The sequence below is a fragment of the Colius striatus genome, chromosome 6 (assembly GCF_028858725.1).
Source record: "Colius striatus isolate bColStr4 chromosome 6, bColStr4.1.hap1, whole genome shotgun sequence".
NCBI lineage: Eukaryota > Metazoa > Chordata > Aves > Coliiformes > Coliidae > Colius > Colius striatus.
The window spans coordinates 25,531,453-25,543,621 of record NC_084764.1 but is presented as its reverse complement, the minus strand read 5'-3'; the positions used below and the strand labels follow the sequence as shown (position 1 = coordinate 25,543,621).

Genomic DNA, 12,169 nt, shown 5'->3' with positions numbered 1-12,169 from the left:
CGTGCTGGTGCTCGGCGCGGCGGAGCCCCGCGAATGCCGGCGGCGGGGGGCGGCCGGGCCGTCCCGCGGCGGCAGCCCCGGTCCCGCCGCCTGCCCGCAGGCCTGGCGCGCCCCGCCGCCCCTCGCCCGGCGGCAGCGCTGGCCCTCGTCACCCTCCTCAGCTTCGCCTCCCGCTTCTACCGCCTGCCGGAGCCGCCGCACGTCTGGTACGGGCCGGGGCGGGGCTCCTGCCCCTCCGGCGGGGCTTTGCCCCGGGGGCGGCGGACCGGGCCCACGCGCCTGGTTGCGGGTGGATCTCCGCCTCGCAAAAAGCCGGCTTTCGTCCCCAGACCTCCCGCCTTCGGCCCGTCCCCCCGCCCCGTTCGCAAACAGCCAGCCCGGCTGGGAAGGGATCCGCGTCTGTTCCCGGCAGGTGGCGGGAGGGGCGCCCGGCGGTGGGGGCCGAGGGCGAGCACCGTGCTCTCGTCAGCCCGGCCCAGGCCCCCGCCCCGGCCGGCTGTCTGCTGCTCTCGGGATGTGGTGCCGAGAGGGGACTGGCTCCCGGGGAGGTGGTTTGTGGCATCTGTGGGTTGCAGGCTGACTTGTTATCATATTTTTAAGCTCATCCCGGAATCAGAAGGGCAGAATGGAGGTTTTCAACAGTTAATATCAATGTCTTAAAAAAGGCCCCTGCCTAGAATGGCTGGAGTACAACCCATGATTTTCCTGTGAATTTAATGCTTGTCTCATGTAAAATATGTGGCACTAACCCTCCATATGATGAAAAGCATAAGTAAAAAGACTTGCCTGGATTTCTTTCCTGTCTTCAGCATTATAGCGTGTTGGTTGGTGGTTTTGTTGTTTTGGCAGTTGGGATGAAACGCATTTTGGGAAGATGGGAAGTTACTACATTAATCGGACTTTCTTTTTTGATGTCCACCCGCCTCTGGGGAAGGTAAGCTGCTCTTCTGTTACATGGTTTAGAAGCCACAGCAGCAAGCAATCAAATGTCTCCCCCATCCTTCTGGCAGAAGGATATGATGAACACCAATACTTTTCCTAACTGTTGCTGGCTTCATGGCAATTTGCATTCTGTATCCAGAGCCCCAAGTTGCATCTTTTCTTTATGAAAGTACTTTGAATATGGAAAACAAAACAGCATTGCATGTTGGGTGTTTGAAAAGCTTGGAATTAAAACCTGAACGTAGCACTTGTGTGGTCTGGAAGGGGAATGGAACAGAAGCTTGCAGTTCAAACAGCTCCTAAAAGCTTCTGTGCAAAGGAGAAGCTACTACAAGGGACCCTTGACTTACTATTCTGTAACTGAAGGACTTATTCTAGCAACAGTGTGCAGCGTTGATGAAGGTGCACTCCTGCCTTGGAAAGGTTATCTTCCTTTCAGGATGAGTGTCCCTAAACTACAGGAATAGGCAGCTATGGGAGAGTCTGGAGAGAGAGAGAGAATTCTCTCTGCTAAATCTCACACCTGGTATTTCTCTTGACCTTGCACTCCTTACAGTCAGCAGCCGAAGTCCTTTTGATCCCTTCTGATTTTGCCTTTAGACAAAGGCCAGTATATATGCATATGACTTCTCTTCATAAACCCTTCTTTGGATAAGAACTTAGTGGTTGAACTAAGTAATTGTCCTCTGAATCAGACTCGGATTCTGTAAAAATCTTACGTATGGGATTTCCCCGACCATTTAATTTCTACTTTTCCTCTTCAGATGCTGATTGGACTTGCTGGATACCTTAGTGGGTATGATGGTACATTTGCTTTCCAAAAGCCAGGGGACAGATATGAACAGCACAACTACATGGGAATGAGAGGGGTAAGGCTTTACAGGCTAGCATCAAGTTTGTTAGCTCTCCTGTGCTTTTCAATACAAAGTGTTATGTCGTAAGAACAGCTCTCCTGGATCAGATCAGAGGTCTGTTTAGCCTTATGCCTTGCGTTTAAGCTCCTTAGAAAAGTGTTAGTGGGTGTATTGTCTTAATATCTGGCTGTTAGAGGCCAGGTAAGAAAGCAAAGTGATTAGTGAGGCCAACTCCTGCTGGTAATTACTGGGACTATGCTTGTGAGTGGGACAGATATCTTGCCTGTTCTGCAAAGGGAATATTGCTGTGCTTCTGTTCACTCCGTTATGCCTGGCTGCTCTGCTGGAGAGCCAAGGATGTCAAAAACCCAGAATCATCTGCTGTCACCTGCAGTTTGCCACCACCAGTGACACTGAGATGAGTAAGCTGATGGAGTGGGGGAGAAATTACTATTCAGAGTGGTATTCTATCTGGAACCCTAGTTGTACTGCTGTCTAAGAAGACCAAAAGCCATAAAACTGACAGCAGATGATTCAAGCCAAAAGAGGAAACAGTGGCAAAGTGCTAGCACCTAGAAAGAGGAATAAAACCCATGAAGACATTATTTTCTTGGTTTAGTTCCCAGGCTTCCATCAGTTTGTGGTTCTAGATTTCCTTGAGCCAAAGGCAGGAGAAGTGCTAGAGCCAAACATTGAAGAGAAATTTTACTGTAATGCAGCTGTGTTTTGTTTTGGTTTCTCTTCTTCCTCTTCCAACTATCCTCAATCTCATTTGTGTAGGGCAGGAGATACGGGTCTGCTAAAGGTGTAAGGTACAGGTGTATTTTGTTCTTAGCTTTCAGAATCTAATATCTTGTTAAGATAAGTTGAGTGTGGTGGATGTGTAGTGCACCTGCTTGACGTGTCTTCTCATGAATACCTCATGTAGTCTAGCAAGAGAATGACTGACTTGTTACTAGTGCCTTTACAGAACGGAATAAGCCGTTGTCGTCTGAACAATATCTTTGTTCATTTGGCTCTTGTCTGATGTTCTTAGTGAGTCAGTTCAGCTACCGCAACACCTCCTGTTATTAGTAGTGGTGGAAGGTGAAGGGTGTGGGTACATGTTTGCCTTGGGGAGGGTTGTAACTTTTCCATGATCTTCCTTTTCTGCAGTTCTGTGCATTCCTTGGCTCCTGCCTGGTTCCCTTCGCCTACCTCACAGTGTTGGAACTGTCAAAGTCACTGCCAGCAGCCTTACTCACAGCTTTCATCCTTATTTTTGGTAGGTGTTCCCGCTACAGCAAAATTGAGCAAGTTAATTGTCCAGAGGACTTAATTTTTGGATTATTATGTATTATCTAGCCAGGGGATATTTGAGGTAATGAGAGAGGTTCCCAAAACCAAAGTAATTCTGCTTTATGTGTATGAAGCGTTTTAGTTGATGGTCCTCTTGAGAATTTTACTGTCTTGTTTAGTGCATAGGTACTTCTGTTATTTGCATAACCACAGCATTGAACCACATTTCACCTCCATTTTAACAGTTTTTGTAAGGTGGATAGTCAGGAATGTTTTTGCCCACTAGTGACATATTGATGTCTCCCATGTGAATTATAGAGGTATTTAACAGCCTTGTGCATTACTGTGAAAGAGTTCACAGGAAGAAACTAATCAAGTTTCTTGCTGAATTGAGCCAAGTGCAGAAATTAATGTTGCAAATGGAGTTACCCACATTGGGGTTTTGTGAGAACACACAGATGCTGAAGCACAGAGACTTCACCAAGTCACATCCAGTTTTTTATAGGTAACTTCTGAAAGATTACTTCTTCCATAGCATCCTCTGGCACCATGTTGGTGCCTTAGTAGGTAGATCATTGCTATCTGTAATGCTTTCCACTTGACCATGTTAGCAGCATTTCCCAACGGGTGTTTCACAGATACTGTTGTACTACCTGCTTTTTGTGACTTTGGTTTTGTGTTTTTTTTGAATTTGTTACCCAAGTAGAAGCTGAAATGTTCTGATCTGCTTCTAAAATTTTGCTCGTTCCCCTTGTTTCAACTACACCGAGGAAACTGTCTTCGTGCGGTCTTCAGTTCACTTTGGAGCTGCCAGCCTTTTTGACATTGCTGTGCATCTCTCTGCAGATACAGGCTGTATTACTTTGTCCCAATATATTCTGCTGGACCCCATTCTGATGTTCTTCCTCATGGGAGCTGTTCTGAGCATGGTGAAATTTAACAGCTGTGCAGATAGGTAAGATAAAGATTATAATTTTGTTAAACTGTAGGTAGTCAACTTTCACACAGATGAAAGACTAGAACATGTCTAGTTCTAGAACATAAATGGCTGAGATGAGATTGTTTCAGGAAATGTGGAGGTGAAAATGGCTTGTAGCAGAGGAGGAAAAGTTTTAGTATGAGGGTTTTTGAGATTTGGGAGGAAGTATCGTGGCTGGAGCATACCAGGAGAGAGACTTAAACAGATTGTTTTAACATGAAAGGAAATTTCAGCAGAAATAGTGTTTATGGAACTGCAAATGTGGAAAATGAAGGTTAAAGGTTTTTAAAACTTGACAGGAAGGAGTGAAAGATGGTTGTAACATGTTCAAGGCTTTGCTACTTAATGGCAAAACTATTAATTTGTCATCTTGAAACGGTAATTTTGTCTCCAGACTGGAAAAACACATCTGTGACTAATCCTAAAAGCACTTATAAAAGTCCCGCTAGCTGGAGTAAATAGTGTAATTTGTTGGATTTAGATAAATGATTATCAAAAGCTTGAGGGAAACACAGCTGAATGAAGTAGACAAATTGCTAAGGATATTTGCTATAGATCCATCTAGAGGGGGGTTATGATTTAGAAATATTTGGGTATGTCGAAAGGCATCTTTGTGGCTGGGCTGTATGGAGCAGTTTCCCCACAGCACATCCTGAATTCAAAGTTTAGTGAACTGTTCAAGAACTGATTGTAGTAGTCTTGTACGACTGCAGCACACATGGCTTAAATGCAACCTGCAGCGTCACATAAGTGTTACCCAAGGGCACCCTCATCTATAACACATACCTCAGGGAGTACCAGCACTAAGCTACATGGTGGTGTTTGATCAGCTCTGTGTGCCTTGACCTGAATGTATTTCTCATGTCTTAGAGATAGTCCTGTTTTCAAATGAGTTTATTTTATGCAAATTAAAAGCCAGCTTTAGTTACTGTGGCTTAGCGGGTCACGGGGTATCATCTAGTCAAAATACAAGTGTCAAGGCATCAGGCCTCAGTAGGAAAATGGTTTTAAATTTTGCTGCTATTTTTTTCTCTACTATTTGGTTTTAGTTTAGTTTGTAATTTGTTTACTTTTTGCTGCAGCATTTGTTTGTGCTTTGGGTAGATGTTTCCACTGTGGCCATTCTGCATTAGGAAAAGTAGCTGTTCTTTTCCTCTGGTTCTTCCTCATGTCCTTAGCTTTCTGAGAGAACTTGCATTTTATGGAGCAAAAGTCCTGTTTCTATTTTCAGACCTTCCATGTGTTAGACTTTCACTAATATTTTAGCTTATACCTAGTATCTGTGTTCCCTTTCCTTAAAGGAGAGATCTAAGGCTTGCCATGCTTAGGTGTTGGGCCCTTTTGAAGCCTGTATCCAGGTTTCACAAGGCTGGATCCAAAGCCAGTATCCTTGCATCATTCTAAAATTAATGAAAAGCTTGTCTTTCTGTTCCTTGTGGGCTCCTGAGAGGATGGAATGTAATTTTACAGGGTATCCAATTTACAGTTTATTTTCCTGATGGCAGATGCCCATTCAGGTAGCCAGCACTTACTTACTGACCTGTTCTGTCATGCAGGCCATTTTCTGTCTCCTGGTGGTTCTGGCTAAGTCTGACTGGGGCAAATCTTGCTGGAGCAATGGGAGTGAAGTTTGTTGGGCTTTTTGTAGTCCTCTTGGTTGGCCTGAACACGATGTATGACCTGTGGGACTTGCTGGGGAACCTCAGCCTATCACTGGTGAGTGTCAAAAACTTTAGGGTTTTGTTTTGTTTGCTTTGTAATTCCCCTAGTCTTTGACAATCCTGTAACTAGCCAAACAGTGATTCTCTTTAGCCAACAGGTGCTTTCAGGTGGGTGATGATAGTTAAAGGTGAAGGTTATAATGGAAAAGTTATTGCTGTATGCTTGAAAAAAACCCCATATACACATTAGTGGGATATCATGTCCTAAGCGTGTAGCAAAAAGGTGGTTACTTTTTCCTGGGAGAAACTGTTACCTTTCCAGCTGGATACATTTTATTTCAGTCTGGGCTAAAAATGTGCATTGAGAACAGCTGTACAATGGACAGCATCTTGCTTTGGGCCAACACTGCTATGTGGCCTTCTGAGGAGCACATGATACCTGGCAGAGCAACAGGGCTTCCAGCACCTAGTTTGCTTGTGCAGAGCTCAGGCTCTGCTTCACAAGAGTATGGGGGCATAGGCCACATAGCAGTACCATGCTGTATGTCCATCATGAGTCACAGGAATGTTCTGAAACTTGCAGTCTCCGTAGCTAGTCCTGAGGATGGAGGCAGCCATAGCCTGCTTGATTTTGCACACATTATTTCTTACGAGCTGTAAGAAATTTGCTAGTGTGTTTGAGTGACCTGTTCTAATGTATTGCATTTTTTATTTGCCATCTGTGAAATCTACTATTTGCAGAAATACTTTGCTGTCTTGCAACCAACAGGCAAACACATTCTTCAAGCATATCTAAAAGGTGCTCAGTTCTCCTCTTGTCTCAGCCCCTTCTGAAGCTTAAAAATTGTATTTCTTTCAACTTAACTGTTTTTGTCCTGTGTTTTTCATAAACAGTGGGGGGTTGGGGGACTTTTTCTATTCCTGCTGTGTGATTTGTTTTCTGTGATTAATGTGAATCAATATGGGCTGCAAAGATGCAATGTTCCAGCTCCAGAGAAGCACTTCTTGAGCAAAGTCATTTAATTGTATTTGAAATAGAACAAATCCATCAAGTCTAAGCTTTCTGCCAGCAGACAGCTGCACAGTGATTTCATTTGTGCTGCTGACAGCGAAGGCAGCAAGCCCCTGAGTGTTAGAATATGTAAAGAAATTTACTTCAGGACATAGATGCTTTGTGAATAACTATTTTTCAACCTTGGTGCTTGAGGAGAAGGGGAAAAAAAAAGGGATTAAACTCTGAAAGCCTGAGTAACTTATCTCTGCATTTGTTAGGAAACTACTCATGCTTATTGACATGCAATGTTTTTGGGACTAATTTGACTTCTAGAAATCTCAGTTTATATTGCTCCCCTGTTCTGGTTGGCTTGATGCTGTCCTTCGTGGGCATCTTCTTTTCTTGACTTTGCGTTGGAGTCTCTAGTTAAAGAAAATCTTTAAATGAAGATTGAAGCACGTTGTGGTCATTCTGAACAGGGAACAGGAGATTAGTCCATGTGCCTCTCAAATGCATGTTTAGGTATCTATCATTAATCCACATTTTTCAGAGTGCTCCATGTTTATTGAGTGTTCTGCTGGAGTACTTGAGCTGAGCAACTGTTTCCTTTGTCAGCTTTGCTAAGTTCTTAGTTTTGTAATATGTTCAGCTCTTTTTCCTTAACTTTCGAAATTTTTGGGTCTGACATTAAGGGATGGAGAATGATCAACTTAATGACTGTGTGATAGGTACTGTGTGAAAAAAGTACGCAGGATAGCAAGTACATACATTTTCATCCCCTTTGAAAGGTACCTGTGGACATTTAGCAAACCATTTTGCTGTTTGTGTTTTCTTCTCCCACAGCTATTCATTACCTACACCTGTATTTTACATTATTTACTACCAACAGTGTTGATAGGATGTGGATATGTAATTCTGTGTTGGGCTTTTGTGTACAAACCACATCCTCAGGTGGTTTAAATAAAATACTCTGCTTTCATGTTTAGGCAGCTGAAACATAGGTTTTGCTGCTGACTTTTCTGTAATTCTGGCTGAGCAGCAACAGAAGTTGCGATGTGAGAGCATCCTTGCTAAGTGAGCTGGTTTCCCTGAGAAGTCCAGGTTACATTCATATTTGCATAGGCAAACTTGTTGGGAAATGAAGTTTTCGTTTCATTTTCTCCTTTGCTTGGCTTTGATAGTTACTATCAGGAAGCCACCTCCTTGCTATGATTTTGGGTCAAGATGTGTACCACTCTCACAAACAAGTTAAGGTCCTTGTTTTCAAAGTACTGTCAGTGGTAGCTGCCCAACCTCTTGACAAAGTTAGGGATGCTCAGCACTTCAGAAACATAACCCTCCTGTTTTTTGTCTTCCTCCCAAGACCCTGAAATTTCAAGGTACCACAGCTCCAGCTTTTGGAGATGCAGCACAAAGTCTGCCTAAGTCTCTAGGCCTTTTTTGAGGTAATTCTGCAGCTTGCTGGGCTTCTTGCACAACAAGCTCCAGCTATAGGACTGCTTCTCGAAGTCCTGTGAAGTAAGGAGTGGAGTTTTTTCTATGGCTGCACTGTTTGATCCAGGTTGTATTTGTTACAGGTCATGTTTGGGAAGCATTTACTGGCTCGTGTACTCTGCCTCATCGTGCTCCCGCTTGCTCTCTACATGGCTATGTTTGCTGTTCATTTCACAGTATTAAATAAAAGGTATTTCACAATGTTTTCTCTGGAAGAATAATCACTTGTCTTTGCTTTCAGTTAAAGGCTATTGATTATGAATTTTTCCACTTTGTGTCAGAAGCACAGCCACTAGCTGTGTCTTTCTTTGGTTCCCTTCCCAGACTCCTGCATTATTCTTACAGAAAGGCTCTGTCTGAGCTGGCAGTGAAACTGAATTTGAGCTTGAGACTTTCTGAAATGTCAAGCAAGTATTGTAACCAAACTCTCTCCTTTTTTTCCTCCTCTCCCTCCTGGAACTGAAAATGTCTCAACTTCATTCTTTTTGTCTTTGTAATGAAATTAAAAAAAAAAAAAAGGCAAAAAGCTTATTGCATTCATGAAAACTGCTTTGACTGTGATTAAGAAAGTAAGCCTGGCTGTGCCCAAAGGGAGGATTCTTCTCTGAGTGCCTGCACTAAAGGGATGGTTTTTATATGGAAAGAGCACAAAAGTTAGTCAAATGGCCAAGTAATGTTCTTACATGTGCCAGCATTGAGATGAGTAAGCATCTCAACAGTAAAAAAAAATACAAAACTAAATCTGTTATTTTTTTAGTTTAAGTCACTTGACCTTACCCCTAACTTCTGAGCAGCAATGAGGTTTAAGATGCCACAGAGAGAGAACTAAGAGAACTGCAGTCATTCTCCTGATGCCGTGTCTGCTTTTATTGCTTTCCTTCTGCAAAAACAATTTGGTAATGTGTCACAGAGCTTGTGTACCTATATGGCCAGAGGTTGAATTGTTGCTGCCTTTGCTCTGTTTTGTAGTGGTCCTGGAGATGGTTTCTTCAGTTCAGCATTTCAGTCCCAGCTGATCGGGAACAACCTTCATAATGTCTCTGTTCCAGAGCGTGAGTGTCCAAGGGAATACAGGAGTGTTGTCAGTGTACCTGAGCCATGGCTCATGGGGCTCAGTGTGGGACTGTGCCGATGGTGCCTTCATGGTCAGATCTGCACTGTGCCTCTGGGCAGTTCTGTGTATTGACAGAGAAGAAAAAGGCTGGGAACAACACTGTGTTTGGTGTGTGGTCACAAGCTATTCCATCACGTCCTAGGAGGGATTTAACAGTTTTGTATGCATGCGTTTTGTTGTTTTTTGGCCATTGTGTTGCTTGAGACAACAAAAAGATTCATCCTGTTCATCTTAGGTTTGTAAGTGTTCAGATGTGGGATTGGTTTCTAAAATAAGTGTAAATGAAAACTATTGATTCCTTTGTGACACAGTGTGCTCCTGGTTCAGCTGTGTTGTATTCAGCATGAATAGGAGTTGAGGGGAAAGATGGCTCTGTGGTTGTTCCCTAACCCCCAGGTTGGCTAGGGACTGCTGAGCCTTTAATATCATTTAGCTTTCTGATTATTTCGGCTTTTCTCTGGCTATTCCTTGCTGCGGAACCGCTGCTGAGAAAGCATCAGGTCTGCTTTCCAAGACTATCTCCTCTCACTTGTGTTGGGAGGCTTAAGGAAGGTGTCTTAAGCCAGGGTATCAGCTCTACTATCTGATAGCTGAGCTTGCCTCTTGTATTGCTGCAGAGGTCAGGTGATGGAGTGCTTCAAAGTAGTCACATACTTTTCAAACTCGGGTCATTTTTTAATTTGACCATATACTCTGTGATCTCAAATGTCTCATTATTGAAATTGCATACAAAAGAACTGGCACTTGTGTTTATGTTAAAACTAGGTGGGAGAATTTTCAGTGTTTCAGACAAATGTTATATAACAGTTCTACTGAATTGAGGTTGGGAATATGAGCTTGCAGTGAGATGTGTGGATTAACTGTGTCAAACAGGAAATGAGCTTTCGTCAAAACAAAGCAGGAGAATGCATGGCTAAAGTGAGCACTGCAGACTAGCTGAGGGAGATATTTGTAGAAGAGCTGCCTCTTATGGCTTTTCTTCTCTTTCTTTCCCATGTAGACCTGGCGTATGGGTCTGTGGTCACAATGAAGAACCTTCGGATGGCAGGGGGATACCTTCACTCCCACTGGCACCTCTACCCGGAGGGCGTCGGGGCTCGCCAGCAGCAGGTTGATGTGCTGACCCAGTATTGCCCTTGACTATAGCCATCCACTCCCTCCCATTGCACTTGCCTTAGGGGCCATGGAGGCAGGGGCTCTATATTTTCTCAGTATCTCTTACCCTCTCAGTGCCACAACTTTGCACTTGGCTTGGATGTTTAAATAAAAGGATGCTTGAAAAGACCCTACCATGTTGCACCAGAGAGATGACTTACAGTGAGAAGGCTCCATTGTAGTAGCAAGACCACCCTCCATAGATGGAGGCCAAGAAGACTTAAAAAGAGTCTTGCATAGCAGAAGAGCTGTTGTTACTGCAAGGAAAGCTGTAAAATTTACATTTAAACCAAATATGTTATCTTATAGGTTTCATTGCTGTGTTTTAAAAGCAGCAGAGTAGGACTGCTGTGTGTTATTTTCACTCCTGCCTCTGGCCTCTGTGACCTTATGTGAATTACTCTCCTTCTGTGTCTTGTTTTCCTCACCTGTAGCTAAAGCTTTGCTCATTAAATTAGGTATCTGTATATTTGTAAGCTAGCCAGAATGAAACTATCTGAACACTCAAAGGGCTTCTGATTAAATGAGTAAACAATACATCAAAATAAAAGTCAGAAGTCATGTAGTTGTTGCTGATTAGGTAGTATAAAGGTTAAGTGAATTGCTTTTGTCTTCAGCTTTTTCAAATGTGTTTTGCAGTTTGCATGTTAGTGTCTAAAAAGTGTTCTGAGCTCCTTGAAGGAAACGTGCCAGAAAAAACACAAGTGGTTGTTTTTCAACTCCCTTCAGTCTCTGTGGTGAAGAAGTTTTCAGAAATGAAAACTTTGTCACAATCTTCTTTTCCTGCTGTTCTTCCCAATCAAAAATTCTAATACTCTGCTGTGACATTAATGTTTATTACTGTAGGTGGAGATGTCATACCAAAACTGCCCCAAGGATAGGCAAAGTTTAAGTGCAGAGCATGCTTTGTGTCACTGAAATCAGGGAATGGAGATTTAGAGGAGACACTGATGGGAGTTTCCTTGAGAGTAAGTGGGAAAGGGTTAGAGATTCCCCTCCACGTGCTCCATGTCTTGAAGCTAGGGCAATGGTAGGGGGCTGGGAGAATTTGAGGGCTGTGGAGAGGAGAAGGGAATTTAGAACTTGGAGGAGATTCAGGAAGGAAAACATAGAGGCAGCAATCTCTCTGCTTCCTCCTTTCCCTCCTTTCCTGATGATATAACTTCAAGGTATGAGGTTCTATCTCCTGCTCTCACTTTTTTCAAGTCCTCAAACACTCCTGTGTGTTCTCTCACCTACTCACTGGGCCATCTGCTTCCACCTAAGTGGCAGGTACAGATCTAGGACTGGGCTAGGGTCTCACAGAGCAGGGCTTGCTGCTGCTGGAAGAGGAGAGTGGGCACAACTCCTTGTGCTGCTCAGAAAGGTTACCCTTGGGAGCAGTGCCCTGGGACTGGGTGATTTTCCCTGCCCATGGCAGCAGTGGGAGCAGTTAGGCTGTGTGAGGCTGAACAGGCTGGTGAGGATTAGCTGGGTAGCATGTGCAGCTATTCAGTTGATCTCTGAATCCTTCTTACCTTGTCTGGGTCTTCTGGTAGAAGTATTATGGTTGTTGTAAATCTCTACCAGTGATGCCCGTCCCTAAAGCCTGTGCTGTTTCCATCTTCTTGTTCTGGTACTGGTCAGAGGTTATTCAGAAAGTTCAGGTTTGATATCCTGTTGTTGCAGAAGGAGCCTCTGAAGTAGAGTGTGAGGAGG

General features: G+C 43.7%; 1 protein-coding gene across 2 annotated transcripts in view; it reads left to right on the top strand.

The window, feature by feature from the left end:
• Window positions 1-12,169, top strand: part of POMT2 (protein O-mannosyltransferase 2) — a 29,285-nt gene that overhangs the window by 457 nt on the left and 16,659 nt on the right. The window contains exons 1-9 of one of the 2 annotated variants that reach the window (XM_061997656.1): window positions 34-206; window positions 850-934; window positions 1,707-1,811; window positions 2,952-3,060; window positions 3,921-4,029; window positions 5,610-5,769; window positions 8,286-8,392; window positions 9,172-9,254; window positions 10,317-10,426. In XM_061997656.1, coding sequence (XP_061853640.1) covers window positions 34-206; window positions 850-934; window positions 1,707-1,811; window positions 2,952-3,060; window positions 3,921-4,029; window positions 5,610-5,769; window positions 8,286-8,392; window positions 9,172-9,254; window positions 10,317-10,426 — 1,041 coding nt within the window. Of the gene's footprint in view, window positions 1-33; window positions 207-849; window positions 935-1,706; window positions 1,812-2,951; window positions 3,061-3,920; window positions 4,030-5,609; window positions 5,770-8,285; window positions 8,393-9,171; window positions 9,255-10,316; window positions 10,427-12,169 lie in introns of those variants that run through there. The other variant, XM_061997657.1, reaches the window with a different exon arrangement.